The following is a 27,764-nucleotide window of genomic DNA, read 5'->3' as shown; positions in this document are numbered from 1 at the left end:
AGATAGTCATCTCTCAATGACTTGGTATCTCTTCAAGCCCCAGTGGGTTTCCATTGACACCAGAGAATGATCAAAGGGTAAATATGCTCTCTCTTGCTAGACTGGACTCGTGCCTTATGGTCACATTCATTTAATACCGATTGGGAGCAGATTTAATTAGCACTTAGATCATGATGGTCTGCCTTTTTTTCTCAAGGTATTATTTTCTCTCCTTGCTTATCTACTTTATTCCACTGCCTTCCTTTTCCTGATGCAAGTCTTTGTGTTCTCCCTTTTATCTGTTGAAGCCATCAGGACTTGAATACTTGGTACTTGCTAATGAAGCTTGCTTGGCAGTGAGAAGGCATGGGAAGCTCACTTGAACTAATTGTTTTAGGATCTCTCCAGGCACCCTGACCCTATGCACAGACATGGTTTATTTTAGAAAGATTGTCTTAAGTTAGAAAATCAGCTCTTGTTCAAAGATGAAAACACACATTGATCAAAACCTGAATTTCATGTGGATTTTGTAAACATGTAATTTGGGTTAGATCCGGGCATTGGAAAATAAGCAACACTGTTGTCCAGGAAGTTCCAGTGCAAGAAACGTGGGGAACTTCAGAAAGTCACATTAACTGTCTCCTTGGGGAAGTGCCTCAGAAATCCTGACCTCTGCATTTCTGCCATGTGTGTGACGCTAGTGGAGATGATCACTTGAGCAGTTGCAACATTCTTGTGTACATAAGTTTGAATGACATTATGAACTGTGGAAAGAATAAGGCTGCGCTTCCCAAATTGCCCCCCAGAGACTCTCCCTCTGGCCCTGCACATGAGCAATCACTTTATTGTCAAAGCACTGTCTGCTTCCATCAATGCCATACTTCCTATGGTCAAATCACAGAAATATTTTTCTAGGGGTCTATGCACTTGAATTTCTAGGGGTGATGGCTGTGGTGCTCTCAGACACCTCTGCTCTTTGCCATCGTCCAGTGTGTAAGGTTTTGGGCTGACACAGATATCCTGTTCCTATTCCCATCCGCTGAAGGTTTCCTGTCAAAGAGGTTAGTTTTATTTCTCTTTATCAGCCCTGACAAAAGTTGTTATTTAAATGTTGCTCAATATTTTCAACATGATTTTGGGATGACTGCTAATTCCTTCAATGCCTTGTTTTGTTTTAGAATTTCTAATCCCATTTTGTATGACTAAGTTTGCGTGGTTTCCCCAGAAAGGATTAGGGCTTACTGCTATAGGTACGTCACCCTGCCTTTGAAGCTGCTTGCTCATGCTTTCCTTGGCAAGCTCTGGCAGATGTGCTTGGGAACAACAGAGATGGTATCTTTCTGAAGCTGTGCAAGAAGGGTTAATCTGAAGCATGTTTTTGAAATCAGTTTGCTCACCCTTACAAGCTTTTACTGCGATCTTTTTGAACGCTTTTGGAAGATTTATCACCTGCTTTTGGAATTTATACTAGATTTTTCTTTCCTTTCTTGAAGCTATTTTAATGCTATGTGTGATATTGTGAAAATTACCTATGATAAGTACCTTTTCTTGGCAAGTCCTTAATTGCACACCTCTTGGATGCCAACTGGAGAATGTGACTGTCTTCATGTGGATGGCCTGACAGTTTTGGCTGGTATTTTTGGGATGGCTGAAAGAGAGTAGAGCAGCTGAAGCACATCTGTAGTTCCAAAGCAAACCCAAGCAAAGGACTTCATCCCCCGGCGGGCAGATCGCTGTTTGTACAGATGCTTCTTCTCAAGAGCCTTTTTGTAGGATTGGTCACACTTGTGGGTGAGTTTGCATATGTGATGGGGAGAGGGGCTGCTGGCTGTTCATGGGAATATTATATTTCATCAGGGAGATTAAAAATACTACTATTGATTAGGAGATGGCTTTAGAGATTCTTCAGTAAAATGGAGCGCCTGCACATATGCAGTACTTTCTGAAAAATGTTAAACAGCATCTACCCTCTGCTGGGAATTGTTAATTGTGCTTTTGGCTCTATCTGCGTTGCTGGCACATGTATCATTGTGAAATTTGTACACCCAAACAAAATATCAGAGAATGGTTCTCTTCAAGATGAAGTGATAGCTGCCTTCAGCTGATGCCTCTTTGAAACCAGCTGAGGAGTGTGTGCTTGCCTCATTGGGACCTGCACCTACCTGCACTGCCACAGCACCAGGATATTGATGCAAGGCTCCTGCATTGCAAAGAGCCTGGATAGTTCTGGTGGGGTAGATGTTATGATGCCAGGCTCTGCAGATGTGCATGATGCTGTTGAACAGAATGTGAAAGCCTTAATTCCTAGTAAGTCATCTCAAAGTGGATCTATTTGTGCATTTTCATATAAAATGTGTCTTCATTTTTAGTAAATTTCTAAAGCCATGACAGAGACTATTGGGACTTGCTGTGTTTACCCCTGTCTAGTAGTGAATGCTGAGCTTTGCAAGTTCTGGCTTTTGTTACAAATTCATGTGTTGTGTACTTGTAATACCAGGATCTTCTAGAAACCCATAGGAATCAAGTGACTGTTACTTGTATTTTCTTGCTTGTTAAAATGGCACAAATGTAGACTTTTACTTCTGAAGACTTCTTTTCTTCCCAAGGAAGTATCATCTCCTGGGATTTAAGTATTTGCTGATGCAAATATCTGTGATCACAGTTGAAGAACTACTGAGTGTCACATTGTTAGGTCCACAGTTCAAATCTAGTCCAAAGAAGTAATGGGCATTTTTATACCCCTAATGCCTTTCATCAGGATTTATGTTTACTTGCTTAAACTAAAATTGGAGCATCTGCTATTCAAAATTATGGTTCAAGTGGAAAATAAACACTAGAAGCAGATCTTTCGATACCAGAAAATCCTGTTTCACTTGTGTATCTGTATGTGCTTGTAAGCACACATGGAGCTTTAGAAGGAATAAAGGTTGCAGGGAAATGGATGCATTTAGTCAGGTCTGGTATTTTTGGTATGCTTTTCTATGACTTTTAAATTGCAAGAGCTTTTGAATAAAATATAGGAGGATACAGACTTTGAAGGCAAAGAGATTTTGAAATTGAAAATGCAATGGGAGAGTATTTTGAATGGCAACTGAAGCACTTTTGGACGAAGTATTTCTGAAATTCTTCCAGACAGCTGCTCTTCTAAAGAATGATGGTTGGTTGGTTGGTTGGCTTTTTTTTTTTCTTTATTTCTTTCCTTCTTGTTTGTTGCTTCTAGCATTCATGTCAGAATCCTTGTACAAAGCAGCACTGCTAAATCTGACCTCTAAAATCAGGTTTCTGGTCAAGAAGTGTGCACTTCAGTGTAGAGTAACATCTGGTACTTGTGATAACACATTGGACTGTACCTTGCCCAGGCTGCAGAGAGCTTCAGGGGTTCAGTTCAGCCACACAGGCCTTTGCAGGGTCCCAGTTCCTCTTTGTGTCCTCTTTGAGTTGTTTTTCTGAAGTTGGGAAATCCTTGCAGTCTCTTTGAGATATGCTGTGATATGGAAAGCCTTGCTAATCCCTGCAGTCAGGGGCTGACCTTCTGCGTGCTGGGATCTGCCTGCAACCACTTCTTTCTTCCAACCTTTTCCTGAATGTTTCCTGAGCGCTCTCTGGCTTGTTTCAGGGACCAGCTTGGCAGCGTTATCAGGAATCAATAGCTGGAGTCCTTCAGGAAAGAAGTTGAAGATGCTGAAGTATGAATTCTGGTGTCCTGGTTGTTAGAATCTCTTAGCAGAGACGTCAAGATGTGAAGAAGAGAGATGTGAAAGCCGGTACAAGTGTTCTTTTCTTTGTGCTCCTGAGTTGAGAAATTAAGATTTGAACTGGCTTCCCACCCCAAAGACTGTTGCATAGCTTCCCATGCATCTCATGCCATGGGAGATCACTGGTAACTTTTGTCAGTATTTTGAGGTACAAAAAGTGGGTTGTGAGGCGTGGAGACAGAAAAATTAGATATTTAATGGCATGGAAAAAAAAGTTGCCCATAGAGCTTGAGTCATCACTGTGACACTTTGTTATGAGGGTTCCAGTCCTGTGAGCCTGGAATATGTGTTTTCACATGTGGTTACTCTGTAAAGAGTCTTCAGTCATGTGAAGGTCTGAGTTCTTGGCACTTTGGGAGAAACGATGAGATAGTTAATTTTTAATCCTGATTCCACTTACTGCTACCATGTTGCTGGTTATCTCAGAGGCCCAATGTATTTATGGCTTCCTACTTAGAATGTCCAGTTACAATCAAGTATGCCAGAAGCACTGAGTACATGTTTCTGTATCTCTTTTGATGCTGATTTTATAAAGTCAGTATTGAAGTCTGCTATCAAAGGAATACCAACCACTAAACTATTTCTGCCAGTATTTTAAATCTCTGATTACTTTTTGGCTTGTAACTGATATCAGCCATAAATGATGCATGGCTAGGAATCTTTCTAAATTATCATCCATCTTTTTGCTGGAGACCAAAAGAGGAAAGTTACTGAAGTGGAAAGAAAACTTTTTTTCTTAAGCTGAGTCATGAGAATATTGGCAAGTTGCAAGGGAAAATTTAAATCTGGTGTTTGCTTACTATAGTTGACAATGAAATCCTCCTTTACAGGAAATTATTAGAATGAATTATGCTTTCAGTCTCCTTGATACTGTGGAAGAATAAAAGAAAATAGAGTTGTCTTAGTTTTAAAATTTATTTTTAGTATGGATATTTGGTATAGAACAGGGGTAAATAAAAGGAAGATGCTTCTTTTTACTGCCAGTTCTTCAAAGATTGACCCTAAAAAAACATGGTCATCCTCAACAATTACTAGTTTTCATAAACAGTATGATTTTGTATTTGTTTTCTCTTGCTACCTGCAAATAACTAAATCACAGAATGTCCTCTTCTGAAACCTGTGAACTTTTAAGAGTTCTCCTTGTTTTCTGTATGTATACAAATATTAATACTGAACTAGTATGAAAAATATCAAATGAAAAATTAAACATCAAATCTTTTGCGTAATGTAAAGTAATAGGTGTTCTCTATAAACATTAATGACTTAATCTGTTTCTGATACAGTAAATTCTGTTCTTATTTTGCTAGTAGAGAAGGAAAGAATAGAAAACAGTGACTTTGCCAGACATGAAGCCCAATACAGTTTGAGAATGGATGACCAGTTATTTGGAATCCCAGTTATGTTTTGTATAGAGGCCATAATTTGTCTTGCACAAGAAACCTGACTAATGTAAAAAACCAAAAAGTGTTACCTGTCTTTTTGAAAATAGATTAAACAGACTGCAGAAGAACATATTTGTCAATGGGAAGTAAACATAAACTTAGGAGGAGTGCAGGCATCAAGTATAGCTGAACACACCTGTGGAGAGTAAAGACAGAACCTCTTGCCCCTTGCTTTTCAGGCTGTAAGCAGGACCAGAGAATGCCTTTCATGAGGGTGGAGCATGATTTTCCATCCCCTTTGTGTGTGCAGTTTCTTCATGTAAGTCTTGGTGCCAGGCTTTCATGACACAGACTGGGGGCCACATGGAGTGAAGCTGCAGGTTGTCACCAGCCCACAGCTCTTGCACTCCTGGAGACAGAGAAGTGTTTAGATATTAGTGGGATTTGATGTAGATAAAATAGAACAGGAAAATTTCAAGGTGTCCCTGTGCAGAGTTTTGTCATACTGCCAGATGTGCTTTACTGAACTGTTGCATGTAATGAACAACCTTTTGTGATTGCATTGATCAAGATAGCACCTTGGGTGTGTTCCTCATGCAAGGGGAAAAGTGAGGTCAGTGGGAATGAATGTTGTGCTGCAACTTAGACTGGAAAAGAGATCCTTTGGTGTCCTGGGAAGAATAACTCTCGGACTTCTGCTGTGGGGTTTTCAGTCTAACATGGCATCTTAATGTTCTGTGGCAGGTGACTTTTCTGCATTCCTTGCTGGGCTGCCCTCCTTGTTCAAATGATGGCCAAAGTACTTTGTCCTCTGCATTCTCCTCTGGCAGGCAGTCCTTTCTCTTGTCCTGGTACATGTGCTCCAGCCTTGCCTGCCATCTCCTTTTGGCTCAGAATTAGCTGCTGTGTTGTTCCTTGTAGATGTGGTCACAGGTCCCACCCTTCAGAAAACTGGAAGCATGGTTTTCAGTCATCTCCACAAGCATGGAGAGCCATTTGGATGTTGGTTTTTCAGATATCTGGATATTGTGGTGGGAATGAAGGCAACCAGAAAAGCAACAGGCAGGAGAATCCTGTCAGCTACATCTGCCAGTAGCCCTAGATAAATAAAACTGAGATTAACTTACTATTATTATTATTAATCTCTTAACTCCTCCACCTTTCAGGTTAGATCTGCTTGTTTGTTCAATGAGTGAAAAGTATTGTGTCTCAGAACATGTGCAGAAGTAGAATGGCTACATGTAGGGCTCTTAAAAACTCAGGGAAGTTGATGTTGGCATGCTCATATTCTACACTGACAGAGTGACATTCCTGGTAAATGATGGCAAAACATAAAATCCTTTTTTCTCTTGCTCTTCTTCACAGTTTAACTCTCCTTATGATGTTTATCTCTGATCAGAGGATATTAACAAAATCTTTATCTTCTTGGTTTTACAATTTTGGCTTAAAAATTCTCTACTTGGCAAAACTTGGCAAACATTGCCTTAGTATGCAAACAGTGGGGATGGGATAGGGGAAATCACTTGGCTGTTGAAAAGCTGCATATGGGAAAGTCACATGGAGGTTTCAGTGTTTTATTTATAATTCTGCAAAGGCCTCTTCTTATTGGAAAAATAGGAGAGACCAGATAGTGGCTTCTGGAAAGCAAACAGCTAGTTTCTTCCATGAGTATTTTTAACATAAATATTAACTTCACAGATTGTGACAGTATTTTCTCCTTGAATACTTGTTTTTAGCATTCAAGATGTATAACTGGTAAAGTAAAATTGTAAAGAAAACTAACTCCTGTAGCATCTGTTTTTTAAATTCTAATTGTGAAGCCATAAGAGATGCTTTGTTTTCATTTAGCAAATACATACTGAGTTTCCAGGAAGGTAACTTGATTTGCAATAAGCATACCCAGTATGAACCATATGCTTTTCATGTTTGTCTTTTATTGAAGGATTAGAGTATTTCAAAATCTTTTTCAGAAGAACACTATTAAGTAATATTTATGTAAGAATCTTTTGCATTTTCAGATTTGGCTGTATATCTGAAGAGACATTTCCAAACACAAGTCCTTGGAAGGATTTTGCTAGTTAATAATGTAACCATGAGTTTTATGTCAGCTTGATTCTGAGCAGTGTTTTGCTGATACCAGTATAAGTTAACTGTATTATGTGAAACTGCTTGTACAGAGCTAAAGGAGCAATAAAAGTGATCTGCCCAAGAGGCTTTAGCGTTTTCCCTCTGCTCAGATTGCTGAACATGACTAAGTCTTTGCAGAATGACATCTAAGGTTACACTTGGAGTCATTAGGTTATAAACAGTCCATAAAATGTTTTGCATACTTCATGTTAATATTCCTCAGAAGATCAAGATTCCCTTGGGAGAAATGAGAATATGCACCAAAAACATTCTCAGTCTTGAGGTTTATCCACAACTTCCTTGATCACTAAAGATCAACTGTCTCATGAAGACATTATTGCAGAACAAATTTTGATGCTGCTCTGAGTGTTTATATACTGGAGGAATCTACTGGGTAGTGCCCTTTCATGTTTTTGCTGACTGGCTGAGTTGTAAATTACATTTGAAAGTCTTTCTGACTCTAATTTGGTAGATTTATATGAACCTTCATGTTTAAGAATGTTTTTGAGCCCCAGGCTGTGTTAGGAAAAAAACATGGTAAAAGTGTTCAGATCTTGACAGAATGTCTGAATTGGTGCTATTGAATAGATAGAGGGTTTCTTTCATTTCTGTTCATTCCTAGTAAGGCTTAGAGGCGTCGGGGGTGAGTTCTTGACCTTTCTTGAAGATGCCAGAGTCTCTCTGAGAGATCTGACCCCCCCCCACTTTTTTTTGGTTGTTTTTTTTTTTTTTTTCCCAAGAATAAATCTGTCTCTACTGTGAAGAAATGGTTGTTCCTAGACACAATCCAAGTAAAGCTGAGTCTGTGGGGAGACTGTTGAACTTGGGAAAAGGGTCTTGTCTTTTGTTCTGGCGTTAGCATTGACTGCCCATACTGAATGCTTGGCATCTGCAGTGGTGCAGCAGCAGCCTGTGCTCCTTGCCTCTGTGGTCAGCTGACCTGACCTAGGGCAACACTCTGAAATAAAACAAAACCTCCAGACCACCAGAAACTGGTGTTTCTGTCCTTCAGAAACTAAACTTATTTCAGATTCCACTGTTACTTTATGAAATACTGGGATTTAATAGACCTGGCAGGATGGCTCGGGCAGGGCTATCACATTACAGCAAGATCTGGGCTCTCAGTCAAACCCCTGACTTGGTGTCATTTCTCATACCTAAGGACTCAACTCACAAGGGATGTTCTTGGCATCTGCATCCATGGAAATTTCTTCCAGGTCATCTAAATGAGAGCAAAGAGTGGAGGACTTGAACAAGAATCTGGTGAGAACTGCTGTAAGCTGCAGACACTCCCAAGCTAGCTGCAGCTCAGGGACTGTAGGAGCCACTGGTGCATCTTCCTCCTCTTGGGAAGTTTAGGAAGAAGCATTTTCCATGTGTGTGTTGAGTTTTTGGAAGCCTGGCTGTTCCTGGGGTAGTTCAAAAGCTGTCTGCAGACAATTTGACGGCATCACTTCATGCTAATGAGGAAGCAGCAGAGTTGTGTTTCCTCCAGCCTGCCTTGAAAAGGGAAGTAGAGAGGCTCAGCTGTGCAGAACTACAGGGCTGTGGAGCACAAAACAGCTCAGAGACTTTCCTCTAACTGCACAACTCAAGAATGCACTAGTTGCATGTATGAGAATTCACCCTGGTCCAGTGTGCTTTGTCTCACAACAAAGCTGCTTGATTTGTCTCTCTTATGCATCTGGTTTCCGGTCTGAATCCTGCAGGCATCTCTGAAGGTCTCTTGGTGCATGGTGGATGCACTGAATGCACTGGTTCTGCTGGCTTGCTTTGGCAGACAAAAGTTCCGTTTCACTAATATGTTTTTACATTTACAAAAGATGGCTTTAGCTTTTTTAATTTTGCTTGGCTTTGAGTTTCCCAAGAATTTTGGGACATTTTTGAAGGTCAATTATTTTTCCTCATGGTGACTTCAAGTCAGTGTGAGCTCAGACTGCAATAGACATTCTACTGTGTGTTGACACTTTTAAAAGATAAAGCCATGCTGTCAGTTTATGCTGAATTCTTTCCAAAGATGGGGTATATGTGGTAAAAGTTCTTAATATTTTTCTTTCTCATCCCAGACCTGCATTTGAAAAGGATTCTGAAATTTATTATCATCTTCATTATATTTTGCTGATATTAAAACCATCTACTAAATCCAGCCATCTAAAACTGAAGGGACAGTAAAGATTTTACTGATTTTATCATTTACCTTTGGTGTAAAAATTATATTGCAGTAAGGAACATACAAAGGCTTAGAAAAAGGTTCTGCAAAACAGTGTTAGATATAAAAAGAAAAAGAAAGTTATTGATCTAAAATTTAATGAATGAAGTGAATGTACAATAACTCAGTAACTGATACAGACTGAAAGTAACTGTTTGCAGCTCTTTTGGTTCTGGAGGGAAAAGACCCCCAAACAGAAAGTATACCAACTCCTAGTTGTAAATCTGCACATATGAAAAGAAATACTAAATGTATAGGGGGTCAGATTAAAGGAAAAAAATAAGAAAAAGTTAGAAAATGGTTGAGTGCTTCAGTCTCTATTGAAGTACTAGAATAAATCCCTGGAGGTTTTATAAGTATCTCTAAGGCAACAGGAAATGAGCAGTGTGGATTTATCAGGAACAGCTTCATGGGAGGAGGCTGATGAATTTAATTTGATTAATTCAATGGATGTTTTACAGCCCAGCCTGAGTGAGGCAGCACATTGGTTTTGGGATACTCAGTGAGGGTCTGTGTTCAGGAGGGTCCTTTAAGTGATGAATATTTGCTGAGGAGTGTCTGTGGTGGTGACTGGATCCTGGAGGGGTTTGTTCTGCCTCTCTGCCAATAGTTTGGGAAAATAAGAGAAAACACTTGAGATGCAGATGGAAGTTTGTGTATTTTTTAAAACAGGAGAACAAGTTGAAGAAATAGCCTGAAGTCTATTTCGCTTTTCCTCCTCACTTTCCCTTAAGTAAAAATGCAGAATATTTAGCAATGGAAAAAGTGAAATAGTCTGGGGTTTTAGACCAGAAATTGAATGCAGTTCTTTCAGTAAAAAGCTCACCAAATCTTTAACAATGTAGAATTGTCCTATACAGGTATTTTGTAATACTCCACGCTAGTAAGTGATATGCCCCATTTTGGATCCCACATTTTAAGGTGGGTTTAAGTTTCAGACTGAGAAACCCAGTAAAACCATGATTTAATCCTTGTAGTCTAGGAAATAAAGACTTCTTCTGTCTTCTGGAAGCAGCTTATAGAGGAATGGAACAATTTTCTAGGTGAGCTAAGTTAAGAAGATCCCTATGATCAGTTGTCTTGTTTTTAGTGGACAAAAAAAAATTACTGCCTTATCTTGCACTAAGGCCTGAGTTAATGTTAATGGCAACGAACAACCTTGTGTTTAAAGGGCATCAAGCACAGGAGTACACATCCCCTGTTGAGGCAGTGGGTTCTCTAGTGACTGCAGTTGCCTTAAGAACAGGTTAGAGAAATGTTAATGCTTTGGGTGCAGTGAATTGTTCCTGGAGCAGTTTGACAGCCTGGTGCCTCTGGGTTTGCCTCTTTGATTTTCAAACAGCCCTGGCTTTTGAAGCCTGTGTTAAGAAACAAGTGCTGAAAGGAGGACAAGTCTGATGGTCAGTGTAATTAAATCTGTAACTAAATCCTGCTCACAAATGTTGCTGTCTGTCCCTAAGTTCTTTATGTATTTTTTCCTGGAAGATGTCTTTCCAATGGTCTAATGACTTTACAAGGTGCAGGCTGGGTCTCTGAAATTAAATTGGTTAGTTTTCTCACTTGTTGACAGGAAATGAGGGTTGGTGTGATGGTGTTCCAAAGGAGATGTTCAGAACTTGTACTCCCCAAACTACCCCCTTCAGGGGAAAAATACTACTGTAGGAGCCTGTGATGTGTCAGAAGTGAGTATTTCTAAAAATTGAAAATATTTCCTTGTCTTAGAGTTTCTTCATTCAACAGTCACCCACAGGGCAGTGAGTTTTCTGAGTGCTGAGGGTGATATATATTGTTTACCTTTTGAAGAAGAAAATATTTTGCTAGTTGGGGTTTGTTTTGGTGTTTTTCTGGTTTTTTTTTTTTTTTTTACATTTACTGTTTTACTGTAGTCACTCTAATTAGCAGTACCTACTTTCCTGTAAAAAGGTAGGATGTCAATCAGGTTTTGATCTGTTTTGATTTTTTTAATACTGATTCATACAGACCATTTGGTTTATGCTATAGGAGAATTCCAAAAGAAGCAATGTTTGCAGTAGTAAAAGGTCACTGTTTTTGTGATCTAGAGCACATGCATGTCTGGGAGCCAGGCCCGAGCAAGGAGAAAGCAAGTGCTTGATCTTCTCTCTTTTACTGCAGCCTTGCTGCAGAGAAGTGCATGAAAGAGCTAAAACTGTGTGGGTCATCTGGTCCTCCTTCTCCTCTGCACAGCCAGGGGAGTGTTCACTTTATCCTCCAGTGCAATAACAACCATTACTGGAAAATATAGCAGTTTGGATGAGATAATGCCCATAAAGGCAGGCTATGGCTATCAGTGTTTCTTCCCAAAATAAGACTGAGTTAAGATTTTAATTACTGAATTCTCTGAAATAAGCTTTGCACATGCTAACGGGAAAACCCTACAGATACCAGGAAGGAAGGTGAGTGAGACACGGGGTGTTGGAGGTATCTGCCCTTGAAAGGGCAAAGCCTCCTGGCCCGCAGGTTTGTCACTGAAATTTAGAAACTGGCTGTGATTGCAGGTACCACCAGTGCCTTTAATGCTTCAGCAAAGTGCAAACTGCGTAATGCCAGGGCCGGTGCTGAAAGGCGACACCGGGACATCGCTTCCTCCCCGCCGCCTGTTCCTTACATAACTTGGGGCTTCCCGGGGCGGCCTCTGCCTGAGCTGAGCCGCCAGGAAATGCCTGGGCAGCCGGTGCAGCTCTGCTGGGCATAGAAAGAATAGCAGTGAATTCATTCTGAGTCCAATGGTTCTGCTACCTCAGGTGCTGTCCCTGTTCTGTGGTTAGGGAAAATGAAGCAGGATGGTGAAGCTGGTGATGGGAGGCACTGGATTTTTTTGCCCTGTATGGTTGGTTTGAACCAGCTTTGTCTGCACCTGGAAAGTTACATCTCTCAGCTCTGGTTCATGTACACCTTGTTTTCTGAGGGCTCCCTCAAAACATCTGCTCTCTGGTTGGCAGAGCAGACAAGTGGGTGGCCTTTTGGGGGGCTTCTCTTGTTTTCTTGGTAAAGATGTCAGTCAAAACAGAACCTGTACTGTAATAGGAGAGAGATTAGGCTTTAAGGTATTTTATATTTTATTCTCTTTCACAGATACCAGTGAACTCAGCTTGAATCTGCCCTTAACCATACACAATGCTGATTTATTCCTTACTTTTGTTTACTCATTTTTTAATTTCACATACTTGGAGAGATCATAAGCAATGCAGTAATTCAAGTTAGAAAAGACAATCTTTTGTTTAAAATGTGGTTTTCTGAAGTGTTTTTTCCATAAAGTTACATTTTTAAGGAAGTTTTTAGCAGTGAAGTTTAAGACTGAATAGCTCTCATAGAGTTTTGTCTAGAGATTTAAAAGTGATGTCTTTAATACTGTTTTGCTGTGATCTTTTAAATGCTTGTGGTATTGAGCTTTCTTAATAGTTAAACTTGTGATTTCCTTTCATTCTTCATTTTGGTTGTATGAAGAAATGTGATCTTCAGTGCCCTTCATTTTGGAAGAGGAGAAGTCTGTCTGTCTGCTAGTCAGACCACCATGCCATGTGGGTGGAGGGGCTTTCCTCATGCTTGTGCCAAACTCTGAGCCCCAGCCTACTTGGGGCTGTAAGAATGAGTTTGTGTTTCTGCTAGATAACAGAAATTCTGTAAAACTCAGATACTGCACAGCCCATTGGGTTAATTGAGAGACTTTTAATTTTGGGAATACCATATTGTGATACACATGTATTTTCTAAGAGGAAGAAGATTCAGTTAAAGCAGTTGTTTGTAGTTTGAGTACTGTAAATGCAGTCTCCTGCAAACCAGAATCCGTTTATCAGTGGAGACGTAGGCACAGCAGGGCCTGGAAGGAAAAGTCCAGGGATAAAAAGTTCTTGAAGGTGTACATATCTAGAGAGCAACTTGAGGACATTTGCCTCAGCCTATGCAATATTGCTCTGTAGTGTAACATTACCAAACCATAATATCCAGCAATGTGCTCAAAAAGAGGTGGCTGCTGATGTTTTTGGTTTTTTGTGGGTTTTTTTTTGTTTTGGTTTTTTTTTTCTGAAGGATTTCCCAAAATCTGTTCCTCCAAAGAAGGGTTCAAGCTACAGAGAAGTGGTGTTCTGCTGGAGAAATGTAATTTTCAGAACTTAATGAAAGAGCCTCTTTGTTGTAAAATAAGCTACAGAAAACAAGACTGCTGGGATTTGAGGGGCGCTTTTCTAAACTTTTTCAAGATGTAAACTTAGGCTCGGGAAAGGCCAACAAACTTAAGAGAAATCTGACCAGACTATATGCATAACAGTTCCTCCCAGCAAAGTCTTACCTGATGACAAAGCTTTTTTAACCAGTTGTTTACCTCTTGTCAGGTTAACCAATGCATGGTTCCTGAAGCAAGAGCTGAGTGTCTTTGGGCCATCAGGTGCCCATTTGACGCCACTGTTTCTGAGCAAGGTGTGGGTTTTAGATTTATAAGAAAAGCAACAGAGGTTACCATCAAATTTGTAATTTGCAGGGATACCATCACCTAAAATCACAGGCATCTGCACGTGTGATTGCCTATCATGTCTGCTATCTGTTCCTATCTCTGTGGGTGTTTCCCATAACCAACATGCTTGTGCATCATGTGTGAGACTGGATTTTATCTGAATATTGGCTTTTTACACAGTGGCACTTTGTGAGACTGCAAAAGGGGCAAAGGGCAATTAACTTGCTTGGATTTTATCTTCTTGCACATGGTAATGTAATGCATTTTGGCTGATCCCTGACCTTCTTGTGCACTCCAGGATTCTGTCGTAGGTATATCTTGGTAAATCACGTAGCCACCCTTATCTTCAACAGATTGTCTGTTTTTGTGGTAGGTTCTTTATAAACACATTTGCAGGCTCTGAGAGTTCATGCCCTGCCTTATCTGTAGCAGGCCTTGGCCTGTGTAGTTGGGCCCAGCAGCAGCAGTGCTGCATCCCAGATAATTGCTTCATGTATAAAAGTATCCTTCTCTTTGAGGATCTCTAAGTTAAGACGGTCTGCTGTATAATTGCCTATTGACTTGGCCTATGATGAAAAAATCCATCTTCTAGGACCCCAGAAGGTATTTAGAGCAGTGTTACTCCATGGAATCTAGAGGCAATAGAAGAGTAAGGAAGATGAAAACCTTAAAGTCAATTCCAGTCACCCCAGCACTAGTGTTGTTAGTTTTGGCAAATCCTGTCTCAACAGTAAAGCCAGCTGCCATTTTGGCATCAACACAGACAGACTTGGCATGATCCCTTCTGGCATCAAAAAAATGCTTCGTGGGAGCTGGCACCAAAGCTGTGAAACAAGGGTAAGTAAGGCCCAAGGGAAACGCCAAGCAGCCATGAGATGAGCACTAAAAATAGTGAGTTGCTGTCATTTGTAGAGAAATCAAATAGCACTTGTAAGAGTAGGGCATCCAAGTTCTCCATCAAGGTTGTGCTGGTAAGCATCTCTGGGACAATGCATGTCTGTGATGATGTGACCAAAGGGCACACACAGGCTGTATTTTTGGTTCCCACATAGTGCAAGACTCTAAAACTAGAACAGACGCTTACCGTCTTAATTCTGTGCTTAGGGGATCCTGTTACTGTCTGCAGACTCTGCCTTCTTCCCTGTCTGGAGCAGATCGTCTCCTCCTGAGCCATTACCTAAGTCCTGTTTGCATACATGGGCATCAGGAAGACAAGAGCTGCACTGCCAAAAAGCAAGGAGCCAAGCTGGTGTCCCTGCACCACCCCGGATACACTGTGGCAGTCTCTTCAAATATTTAACAGCTGAACTCTCCACTCCCTCCTCCTTCTCCCCCTCCCAGCAGGCTTAGAAGAAAGCTGAGTAGGCTTTACCATGACTTCATTACCCACTCCAGACTAAAAGTGAAGCCTGACATCTTCATTTGGGCATTTCAGGTGCCCAAAAACCTGGGAACGCTAAAGGGGCAGAATCAACCCAATCTTTTTTGAAGCACTTAGCATCACTTCTCAATAGGGCACTTTCAAGCCTTTAGTCCCTCTGTGCCTCAGAGATGGACTTTGAAGCTTTTTAACACCTCTGGGCTTGGATGGCAGTGTGGGTGTTAGAGTGGTCACACAAAAGTAAATGATTCACACAGACTTTGGCATTACAGTTGCATTGGTTTGGCCACAGCTCTGTTGCTGTGAAGGAAAGCACGCTGGACCTGTGGCTATCATTTTCTGCTCCATGGGGAAACAGCAGTGGGAACAAGGTTGTAGCTTGGAAACCTCAAGCTACACTTAGAAAAAACTATTTCGGTCTCAGAGAAGAGCCTGAACTTTTCATTGCTGCCACTCTCCCTGAACAGCAGAGTGGGTAGGAGTGTCTGAACAGCCTGGATGTGGTTGCTTTTATCTCCTCTGTCAGATGGGTGTTGGAGAGGACTCCTCTCGGGTATGTCCTCCACAACCACCCCTTGTCTGCTCCCTGCCCTATCCCTGCGTGCCCTTAGGATAGCTTAATACAAAAGGCAGCTTCAGAGGAAGGATTGTTTGCTGTATGAAAGTGCAAAGGGAAGTGCTTTACTGTGGCATTTCTTCACCCACAAAGGAGCAGTGAAGAGGAGGACAAGCTCTCACTGAAATAGCAGATGATGGAGTGGGTAGTGGCTTCCTCTGTGGGGCACACTACTTGAGTTCAGGGCTTACACATTGCTTTTGGGTGGAGATGTAGCACATATTTGTACTTGTCTGCTTGGCTGACAATTGCTGTTTGGGCTTCAGTTGGAATCGAGAGTCAGTTGGAATCAAGCATGAGCTGTTGGGGCTCTCAGTAACACTGAGTATATTTTAAAGTATAGGGTCTCATCCTCCCTGATCAACCAGTTACTCAGAGAGAAAGACAGGTAACAGCAGTGAGGTTGAAATGCACTGTCCCTGCAAGAGTTTTTTGCACTTCTGAATCACTGAGCTGACAGAAGTGATGGTCTGTGGGGAAGAGGCACCAGTTTCTTAGCACTGCAAGCCCTTGTGCTTTGTTGCATATTAAAATTTATTGATCCATCACACTGGTTGCACTGCTAACTCACATGCTGGTTCCAACAGATATGGTATCTTTTCCTGAAATTATTCTTTGCTTTCTCCAACAAAGATTAAGACAGTTAGGCCTGAAAAACAGTAAATGCAATGACTGCAGTGTTCTTGTTTTGTAGTTGAAGTGCATGTGGACTGGGGGACCCATTTTACCCCACTCCTAAACAATACAGTAATACTAGACAGAGTGAAAGGTTTGTTTTGGGCCATTTGTCCCCTGAGCAAAAGAGTAGATATTCTAGGTTCTGCAGGTACTGGGAGGTTACCAGCCTGACCTCTTCTTCTTGGTCCTCTGGAATTTGTTGATGGCATTCTTGGTAGGCAGTGCCAATGCTGTATGTTACATGAACCCAGGACACCTGGCCCTCACACTGGAAAGTCATCGTGTTCTTGTAGTGCTATCGTTGGGGTGGGGAAGTTGCCCTTCACTCTTCAGGGATCTATGAGTGCACAGGTGGGCAGACAGAAATGGTTTGTAGGCAGATTTAGCATTGCATTGCTCTTCCAGCACTGGTCATCTTCCAGTGTCTCATGCTAGTTTTGATAGCAAACTAGTCCCTTTGGAATATTTGCTGTCAAGATGGAGCTTGTTGTTCCTGGATATTGTCTTATTCTAGAGAAACAGAAATCTGCTTTTACACCTTTCTGTATGTTTCTTTCCTTTTTCTTTTCTTTATCCCCAAACTATCCCCAGGATGGGGAAAGGTAAAGTCACCTTCATTGAGGTTGCTTCTTTCACAGTGTGTTTTGAGTGCATGCCAGATTTATGAAGTCTCAGTCCTAGCACCCAGGGCTGCAGGCTGACTAACAAAATGGTGCTCCAGAAACACTCCTCTTATCAACATGAAAATAACAGAGTGCACTGGGGGAAATGGAAGAATAATTAGATAAAATTGTTCCAACTTTATGGTCAACCTGTGTATGTAGCTGCAGAACTGTGGTATTAAAGTTTAAATGGAGGATATTACACATCGCCTGTATTTACTGTTCAAAACCTCTCTCTGCCTAGGACTGTAATAGTGGAGCAACTGAGAGCATCCTCATGCTTCAAGCCTGACAGATTTGAGGTGCACAACATCAATTTTTGTTACAATTTTGTTATCACAGCTGGATCTCCTCAGGGTGTATCAAAATGAGTACTATACCTTGCTTGGTTATCAGACCTGCTTGCAAGCATCTCCCATCAAACATGGAAAGCAACTTTGAAATGGCCCAAACAACTTCCATCATGTGTTTCACTTGCACGTTATATCTGAGGTCATGAGGCACAGTGTGTTGGCCTGTGAAGGTACTGAGCAGCATCCTTTGCTGGACATCATATTTGGGGCAGATGGCATGTTCTGGAGCAGTATTACAGGCTGGTAATGCCTAGAGGCCTCTTTTCCAGTAGAAACTTGCTCACCATTTTTCTGTGGTGGGATCCATGCTGACATGCCAAAAAAGGATGGTTGGTGGCTGCCTGAACAAGCAAATTTTGAAAGTAATGTAGATCCCATAATCTGTCTTGACATTAGTCCTGACTTTTCAGAGCCCTCAAGAGAGTCATCTATTGAGGAACTGTGTGAACAAACACAAAACTTGTGTTTGTTTTGTCATTATATCTTAGATAGATGCACTCTTGTGTAGCCTTTGCAGATCTTAAATTCCGGGTTTGTGTAAAGGTAGTGAACCCATGCTGATCCTGCCTTAGAGCTGCTCTTGCTTTCATTAAAATAATTATTATTTCAGCTCTGGTTTCCCCCAAGCAGAGAGCAGTAGAAAATTAGAAGGGTTTTGGAAATGGACAATGAGCAGCTGAAGGCTTTGGGATAAGATTTTACATTAAGAGGATAGGGAAGATTGATATCTTTTATAAGAAGATAGCTAACAGGTACAGAGTAATGAATGGGTGAGAAGATGGATGAGGACTTCTGTTCCCACCTGCTAATATTATGAAAGTCAAATTAGAAGGTGGTGAATTCATTCCTGATGAAAGAAACTATTTGTTCACAACCACTGTCTATGAAACTCACTGCCATCAGGCAGAGCTTTGGGGCAAGAATTTACAAACTTAAAAAAAGAGGAGGGGTAAAAGGATACCAGTTGGTATATCCAAAGCAATTGCAACGATTAGGAGAACCTAGGTGTTTTGTAGAGGCTCTAAGGGTGTTGATCAGTGTTTTATAAGGGTATGAGCTACCTTGTCCAGCTCTTTTTTTTTTTTTTTCTGTCCCTCCACAGGGTTTTTTCCGTAGTCGCCTATAGCAGACTTGTGGAGCATGTTACTGGCCGCTGTCACTCAGGGACTGCAAGAGAGGGTGGCTGCTCCTGCTGCAGTCCAGTGTGGTAATGCCTGCTTGCAAACCACCTTTTTTGTGTCAGTCTTTCCAGGATTGCTAAATTCACACATAAATTAGGATGCTTTTGCTTTTCCGCCAAGTTACTGCTTTTGATGGTCCTTCACAAGTTGTCTTAGATCTGGAATGATGCTTTGCCTTCTGAGTGTGTGCTGGGGAAGAGGTGGGTGGTTAAAGTTAGATTTCTTCTGCCAGTAGGGATTTAGAAACTGCTGCATTAGCTCAGCCCTGGGATCTGCCTGGTCCACAGCTCTGGATAGCAGCAGCCAAAATCGGATGTTTCAAAGGCCAGTGCGAGACCACAGAACAGATTACTAAAACAGAAAGCTGCCCTTTTATATCACTGGTGTTTGTCCATAGAATTGGAAAAGTAAAGGTTGAGAGTTAGTTTGATCCAAGAGCACAAAAGCTGGAAAATCCCATTGCCTGGCTGATGCTATTTAACACTCATGTTTTGTATCCTCCAGGAAATTGCTTTGTTGCTTGTTTTCTCTTAGGGAAATCAGGGATATGCTTACCCTTAAACAGCATTTTTAGATGGTGCCTTGAAGTTGGTGTAAAAGTAAGTAATGCTTGTGTATAGTCTCACAGCCCAGTTGTGGCGAGGACACACAGAATGAGGTTCTCATTTGGGAAACCACTCTGGGCTGGACTAGGCTGGACTGAGAGGAGGCAGCAGTGGTGGTCACTGAGTGGTTCTGGCATGTGCAGAATGGGTTTCTTTTTCTGACACTGCTGAAAGCTGTCTAGCTGTTGGGTGGCAAGGGGTGTCTGTTCTGCTTTTTTTTTTTTTTTTTTTTTTTTAGTTTCCTCTTTGATTTTTTTTCCCGTGTTTCTAATTAGCATATGCAAGAATTGTATGTGATTTCTCTCTCTCTCCTGAAGTACTGAAATTACTAATAAAACTGCTACTAAAAAAGGCATTCAGTGAACTCACTATGCAAAAAAGTATATTCCTTTCCTTGTCATTTATTTTAATTTTTCGGGCTCCAAAGCCAAAGAGGTCAAAAGCCAGGGGAGTTTGTCCTCTGTCAAATATCCATGGAGCTGCTGCTGGGGCATATGGGAGTGGCAATGGTGTCCCAGGCCCCCCCTCCCCGACAGACGAGGACAGCTGCTGATTAAAGAGAAGCACAAAAAAAGAGGTTGCTGAACTTTCAAAGTGGAGGTAGAAAAGGAAGTTAAATTTAGATTACCTTCTGCAGTGTCATCTTCTGCACCACTGTGGAACTTGCTGTACTCCTTGCTTGAGGGAGGACAAACAAGACATGCCATCCTGGGCACCGGATGATAAATTTGTTTATAAGGCTTAATTGCCCCTTGGCATGAAAATGTGAAATGAGCTCAAGTAGAATGAGAAACTTTTTGACAGGGCTAGTCAGATTTTCCTTGGGGAGAGGTGGATTTGAAAGTCTTTCCATCACCTGTCTGATACTGGAGGGGTCCAATCCTGATCCTTCTGAAATCAGGGAAGTTGTTGCTGTTTCTTTAGGGGGACAGCTGTTACCAGGGGCTGAGAGTTGAATGGTGCTATGAGTCAGAAAAAGTGGAACTGTGGTGGCAGGCAGAAGGTGGCAGGGAAGTGCTTTGGAGCTGTGAAGACTACCCAGGTCCTCAGGGTCTGGAGGTACTCGGAGGAACCATGATGGTGGCATCTAGGACTCCAGTGCTGTCCAGCAGGCAGCATCAAACTTGGCTTTCTCCTCAGAAATAGATGAACTGTCTATTTTTGCTTAGCGAGATTTAATCATCACCACGCTGGTGGCTCATGGCAACATTTTTAATAGACTGCCCTCCATTGCAGCCCCCTTTAGCAGGGAGGAGAGCACTTTTGCACTTCTGCTCCACCAGGGCTCCCTGACAGGTCCCGTTTGCAGCGACCTGCCTGGTGTCACCCAGCAGCTCAGCACTCAAGGTTCAGGGCTGCCTTTTGGTGTGGGTTGGTTTTTTTTCTTTTGTGGGGGCGTGGTGGTTTTTTTTTGTTTGTGTTGGGGGTTTTGTGTGTGTGCTTTTGTGCCGGGGAGTTGTTTTAGTTTTTTGGCTTGGGGTGGGTTTTTTTGTTTTGTTTTTTGGGGGTTTTTTTCAGAGCTGCCCGACCTGATGTCATTTCCCCCTTGCAAACACCCCGGCTGGGCTGCGTCTGAGATATGTCACAGGGAGTGGGAGGAGGAGGAGGGGGAGCCAGCGAGTGCGTGCAGTGTCCCAGGACCCTGTTTACTTAGCATTCCCAGCTGAGGAAGCCCTGGTTTAAATAGGATCGGAGGAGCGGGCTGCCCACAGCAGATGAAGAAATGGTTGCTGTGGGGCTTTAAATTCCTGCCTTCCCATGTGCTGGCGTGGAGGATGAGCCTGCAGAATGCCTTTCCTCCTGGGTCTCAGACAGGTAACCGACCGGCTGAAGTGCGGTGGGAGCTGCTTGCTCAGGTGGAGGATGTGACCGATTACTTTTATGTTTATTTCCCCCACCTCTAAGGATATGATTTCTGACTTTCCCGAAACGGAACTGTACAATCAGCACTTGCCCACCCGTGGTGTGTGATCGGAGAGCACAGTTGTGCGAGAGACGCTTTTTATTAGCGAGGAAGGAGCAAAACCGTGAGCCAGGGATAGGAACTTCCTTGTTGTTGTTGGAGGCTTTGAGCAGGGAGGCTCTTTGTGTCGTTGGGTTTTAGGGTGCTTTCCACAGTCCTTAAAATGAAATTGCGTTTGCATTTCTTAAAAATATGCCAAACTTTGAACTCTTTTCTTGTACAGGCATTATTTTGTATGTAAAACTGTGGATTATTAAAAAAGGGAAAAAAAAAGAAAAATCAGGGAAAAAAACCCCAGAAAATAGCCAGGAAGAGGTATATGTGTGTGTGTCTGTCCCCCATCTCTAACAAAAGGCACCAAATGGAAAATGGCAACATGTTGTGACCCACAGCTTGGTGATTTTTTAATTGTTTTGTGAGAGTTTGAGCTAGAACAAGAAACTTGGGATAATTTAATAGCTGGTAACATCGAGTGGAATGAGAAATGGTAGCAACTGCCCAGCTGCTCTCTGCTGGAGGAGGTGCCAACTATGTGTTCCTAGGCTGGGGCGAGCAAACCCTTTTTTTGGTTTGGGAGGCACGTCTGTAGGAGAATCTAACTGTAAACTCTTTCCAGCACTGCTGTGATCTGTAACCCACAATAAATAAATACTGAATTATGTCAGAGTGCTGCTTGCAGTTTCTAATTTAAAATTAAGAAGTCGAGATTGAACCGTAACATGCTTTAAACTACCCACTTTCAGTTGTTTATCAGTGCTAAAAGGCTGCGACGCTCTGCTGAGTAAACAGTGCTGTCTCTTTTCCTTATCAGTTCAGTTTTGGTGAAATGCAGCTCTCTCCCCACCCCCACACCCCTCCATCCGAAAAGAGTTTTACATAAGAAACTACCTCTAGCACAATGACCTTCTGTGATTGGTGCAATAGCTATAAATAATAGTTCACTTGTTAGCACTCAGGGCAAAGAGACTTGCCTTAAAAACTAGGAACTGAACCAGAGGGGGAAATTCAGGCACAAAGGCTGAATGGCTTTAGGTAACTCTCAAATTGCAGTGAGATGTAGCTGCTTCAGTGCTGACATTGCTTGAGACTCACGGATGTGTTTTTCTCTAAAGTTCCTGTTTTTAAATAATTCATTTTGTTTTAGAGATGTGTTCAGTGCAGCTGGGGTGCTGCATAAGGTGTAAAAGTAGAAGTTAGGTGTAATTTGGCTTCATTTGCTGGAACAGTGAACATCTGGTTGTCTCAGTGGATGGATGGTACTTTTTTCTCTGCTGGTAACTTTTCAGCATCAATAGAGGCATTTACAGGAAGCAGGAAGAAAAGGTGTTGCCTCAAGAACACAAGAGCAAAGTTGACTATTTTTATCCACTGATAAAGGATATAGTGGGAAAGAGCTGCTTGAACTTTTCTTAGTTCTTATCATTTTTAGTTTTTTTAAAAAAAAAGTATCTGTGAGTGTGTCCTACATGCAAATATTATTCAGAAATTTCTTTTTCCAAGAGTTGTTACTGAACAGTGCTGTTTAATTGAAAATAGAGGAGGAATTCAGGAACATCTCATCACCTCCATTGTGTCTTGGTTTTTACTTGGTACATTCAGACTGTAAACACTTGGCTGTCTGGGATGCCCTTTGTTGTTCTCACTCAACACAAGGGCTGCTGATCCTGGGCTGCAATCTCAGGGAAGAGGTGCTGAGTGGGGTGCCCTCCTATGAGCTGTGTGATGAGGATGGAAGGATCAGAGTGAGACCTTTGGCTCCCCAGGACCAGCACCCCTTCCTCTGCACCCCTGGACTGCTCTGAACAGCTGCTTTCCCTGGATCTGCCTTCATTTCTTCTTTGGGAGCCAGCAGCATCGTAGCATTGCAGATGGACTGCCAAACACCTGGTAAAAGTAAGGTGTCTGGTTGATTTGGGGTTTTTTTATTGTTGCAGTGAGGATGATATTTAAATGCCTAAAATGCTGGGTCGGCACTATCTGACATCAGCGCAGTGTGGGTGTTTAAAGCTCCCATCCAAGGAAACATGATTGTAGGGGATCTCTGCTTTTAGTTTTGAGTGAGCATTTCCTCCTAAAGTTGGAGGGGGTAGCTTGAATACATTCACCTAGTTTACTGCAAAAATGAAAAAGGAAAAAAAAATAAAAGAAGAAGTTGAATTCCAAATGCTTTCAGTTTTAATTTTAACTGCTTGAGGTTTTCAGCATGGTCTTCTGTTTGGTGGTTTAGACCAACAAAGTGCAAGATGACCTCCTCAAAGCTGTAATTTCCTAGAAGTCTAGAAGTCTGTATGTTTAATGTGAGAGGGCTGAGGACTGCAGCTGGGAAGCTTCTAGCAAGGGGTGAGGAAGTAAACATATGGTGCTTAAAACACTAATGTGTAGTTGTCAGAATCTGAAATTGAAACTTGCAGTAAACAAAAATTAAACCAGCTCTTATTGAATTATATCAAAGTGTCCATGATCTGTGAAAGGATAGTGTCCCTTTAAAGATAGTTGGAGTATTTCTCCAGGATAAATGGATGCAACAAACCAATTTGTTCCTCAGATAAAGGTTAATAAAACCTTGGAGGTTCTGCATCTGCTGGGGGTGAGGATGGGTCTGCTGTGGCTGATTAATCATGGTGATCTAAATATAATTCTCCTGATGCTGGCATTAGTGAAGCAATAAATGTTGTGAATTAGAATTCCCATTTTGGAGATCTTTATTGTGCCTGAGACAGCTCAGAGGCATCATTCCTCCCCCACTTATTATACTTTTAAAGTGTTTGCATATTTGCACTTACTACACTTTTTTTCCCCACATTCTGCAAAACAAAATTTGTGGCGGGTGACTTAAGAAGAAGCGTCCAGACTTGATTTGTTTCCTGGCCTCAGCTGTCTGTCATAAGGCAGGCTTACAGGAATCTGTCCCCTGGTGTGCTGGCAGAGCCTGGCACTTGAGGTTCCAGTAACTCCCAGCAGTCGAAGCCACTTTCATCTGTGGCAGTCTTGGGTGTTTTTGTTAAGCTGAACCCACCAAAGGCATGACACTTGCTCAGATGGTGGATTTTTGCTTTTATGTTCCAAAGGACTCACAGGTGAAACGTTGGTGAAGGCAGGAGATGTCTGGAGGCTTTGGTGCGGGCTCAGCCACACCGGTATCTGTGGGTCCTGAGCTGCCCTGGTGACCCAGGGTTCCCCAGCAGTGCTGCCTGTCCTTGCTGTGATCCCACCTGCTGGCCTTCTCCAAAAGGATCTACTGAGTTTAAGATTAACTTTGATTAGGAACTGGGGGGCTGCTGGTAAACCAGGAATTGTTGTAAACCCTGTGGCAAGATTGGGCATTCCAGCCTAGTATTTTCAGTAGCAGTTTTAACTTACTACCCCTTGAGTGCCTTATCAGACAGAGATCATTTTCTTTGGTAGTTCTGTGTTTGCATTCTCATGAGCTGTTGCTGATGCACTTTGCTAACCAACACTAGTGATAGTCTGATATGTGAGATTGAGTAACAGCCAAGTGGGAACTGGTAAATAGTGGATATCAAATAGTTGTTTCTGACATATTTAATATACTGACAACCACTTCCATTCTGTTACTCAGAATGCTTAAAGAATATATATGGTTCAAATACTGATTGTGAGTTACTCAAAATACAAACTTCAATGCATTTTTCTGAGGATAGTGTCACTTGCTTAAATCCATCCTGCTTGTTATGGGTGTGGCTGGGTACTGAGAGCAAGGGACTGCTGCCTGCGATTAATGAGATTAGTGAAATAACTAGGTCAGGATTTTGATTTGTTATTAAATAGATGCTTATTACCAAAGTCCCTATGAGAGCTTTGAAACCAGAAGGTCTGGAGTGGTCACACGTTGAGCCCAAGTCCTGTTAAAACCAGTTGTATCTTGCCCTTCAGCAGATGCCATTTTGGCAGTCTCCCTTCATCCTGTTGATGGGCTTTTATCTGAGTCCCTCTGTCTGTATGCCTCTTATTCAGGCCTTTATTCACTCCTGTCATCCTGTTGTTATTCTCCATCTCTTCCTGTTAAAATAGTAATTTGCTGTGTAGTGCCTTGGCAAATGCTGTAGTGAAATTTGGAGAAATTACCCAGTTTTTTTTACCTACTCTAATTCCCTATAGTAGGAGACAGGAATGGCCTATAAACTGCTCTAAGTAAATGCAAGTCACATTTCCAAGTGTTTCCCAGGGTATTACCAAGGTTAGGATGAATGGATACTCTGCCAGTTTGAATGACACATTGAGGCCATATAAAGGTGCTCATATTTAGGGTAATGGAGTCTGGATTTCTGTGGAAAGAGGAGACAGAGCAAAAAGCTAAAATGATTATTAGATTTTGTGATACTGGCTGCTGCTGGTTTTGGTTACCTGATTAATGTCAACTGAGGAGTCAACTTTTGTAGGTTGTTGGCTGCCAACTATGCACTTCTGAGTGTGGGCTGTGATGTTTGTTGCTGCAGTTGCACATATTAATTTTCAGCTTGGAAAAGAGCCATGCTAGCCTGGAATTTGCTCATCTTCATTTTTCTCCCTTCTGACTTAGCAACAGTATGTGCCCAGGTTAACTGCTGACTTTTGAGTAGAAAAGAGAGAAGTGCCTTGATCCTTTTATTGTGGTGGAACTCCACTGTCAATCAGTTATTTCCCTTCATTTCCAGCATTGGCTTCAGACCTAACAGATTTACAGCTATTAAACCCAATCATTTACCACTGAGAACCTTTACAAAAGTAGGGTAAGGAGGTCTGTTCCATCTTTCCTTGCAGCTCAGTCAACCTTCAGACCTTCATGAATGCCTCTTGTCTTGATTGTGCCCCAAATTTTGACCTTTAATTTGTCACATAGACCTCCAGTAAAGGTCTAATACTTAAGTGGAAGGTGAAGAGAATAATTGGCCTTTTTCCTTGGCACTGACGTTACTGTTTGCTGTGGCTTCAGATGTGACAACATACAGCACTGCCTTGAGTTCTCTTATATCTGCTGCTGCTGGATATTTTAAGGATTATTTGTAAAAGCACTTGACAGCAAAAGTGGACTACTGGCAGAGTTGCAGAGTTGCCAGTATGGTTGTGGGTTTATCACAAATACCAAATATCAACAAGAAAATAAGTTCAAAAAAAGCATCTTATTCACTGTTACTTTATAACGTTTATGACATGTGAAAACTAATTCAAAATGCCCCATCTTAATATGAAGAGACTCTCAAAATGCACCAGGTAAGGTCTTCCCAGCTCAACCAGTTTCATGACAAGAGCTTGTACCACATATCACAGATTGTTTCTGTTGAACTGGGCTGGGAGGGAACAAGGGAACACAGGCTCCACGTCTGCAGAGTGTTCTCCCCGAACGCTCCAGCTTTTTGTGTGTCAGGGACTGAGTGATTCCAGTTTCTCAGACCAACTCCTAGGATAGTACCAGGAGGCAGTGATACACCATGCAGCCTAGGGTACCTGCTGATTTACAGGACAAAGTGAATCCCCTGAAACTAGCTGGGAATCTCCTAGGCTTTGCAGGTGGCAGATAATGGACGGCATGTTCTGGCTTCTTAGTTGTGAAACAAGACTACTCTGCTCTAATGGAGCTGAATGCTCTTTGAGAGCAGACCCGTGTAGATCCTGCTTAGTAATCCTGCCTGGAGGCATCTACAGTTAGCTGAACAAAGGCTGGTGGGGAGGGATGTGCTTGCTTGCCTGGACACCAAGAAAACGAGACCCTCCTTCAGCAGGGAAGCCCACTCTGGAATGTAGTAGCCACTGGCTATTGGGGAAGAAAGTGCTTTTGGAAAGAAACCCTCCCCCTTCCTTGTTTTAAGGCTGCCTTAAAAATATTCCAAAACTCTTCTGTAATAGTTCAATAAAAACTCCATGCTGGTAAGAATGACTAAAAATTACCATTACAAGTGCTGCTTGCAGTGGAAATTAAAAACAAAGGCAGGTCAATAAAATATGAGTGCTTCAACTTTACGTCTATGAGAGTTTTTTCCACCATATATGTTTTTCTTTATAAAATTACTCTTTCAGCCCTGTCCCTTGTCTATGGCTCTTAGTGTGAAAAAGGGAATAGTACACTTTCATAGCACAAGCACTTGGGATATTGTTTCCAGGAGACATTTAGACTCTAGATAACTGTATTGCTGATATATCTTAAGTAGTTAGTTTGGCAGTCTATCACACAAAGAATGCATGGGAGAAGGAAGTAGAAATAATAAAATGCTGCTGGTATGTAAAGTGCAGCCTGAGATTTAAATAGAAAGTGAAGTCATATCCGAGAGGTTGGAAGTAGGTAGAAATTTCCTAACAAAGAGTGTCGTGGTCTCTGTCATGGCCAGGGTGGCTCTACATAACCTCTTCCTTGACTTGCAGAAAAGGAGCAAACTGTGTACAGTGGCTCAGCTTTTCACAGAAATGAGT

At 41.9% G+C, this 27,764-nt stretch overlaps 1 protein-coding gene across 6 annotated transcripts in view; it reads left to right on the top strand.

Moving 5' to 3' along the window:
- Positions 1-27,764, top strand: part of WBP1L (WW domain binding protein 1 like) — a 59,362-nt gene that overhangs the window by 13,714 nt on the left and 17,884 nt on the right. Inside the window, exon 1 of one of the 6 annotated variants that reach the window (XM_077182933.1) lies at positions 3,607-3,743. The exons of 2 other annotated variants lie outside the window; for them this stretch is intronic. Coding sequence is in view for 3 of the 4 variants with exons in the window: in XM_054637823.2 (XP_054493798.1) it covers positions 21,112-21,252 (141 nt within the window). In the remaining variant the exon portion in view is untranslated. Of the gene's footprint in view, positions 1-3,606; positions 3,744-20,986; positions 21,253-27,764 lie in introns of those variants that run through there. 3 more of the 6 variants (XM_054637823.2, XM_054637826.2, XM_054637825.2) reach the window with 3 other exon arrangements.

This window comes from Agelaius phoeniceus, chromosome 9 (genome assembly GCF_051311805.1).
Source record: "Agelaius phoeniceus isolate bAgePho1 chromosome 9, bAgePho1.hap1, whole genome shotgun sequence".
In the NCBI taxonomy this organism is placed as follows: domain Eukaryota; kingdom Metazoa; phylum Chordata; class Aves; order Passeriformes; family Icteridae; genus Agelaius; species Agelaius phoeniceus.
Note: the sequence above shows the minus strand (reverse complement) of the source record. Positions and strands in the feature narration are given on the sequence as shown.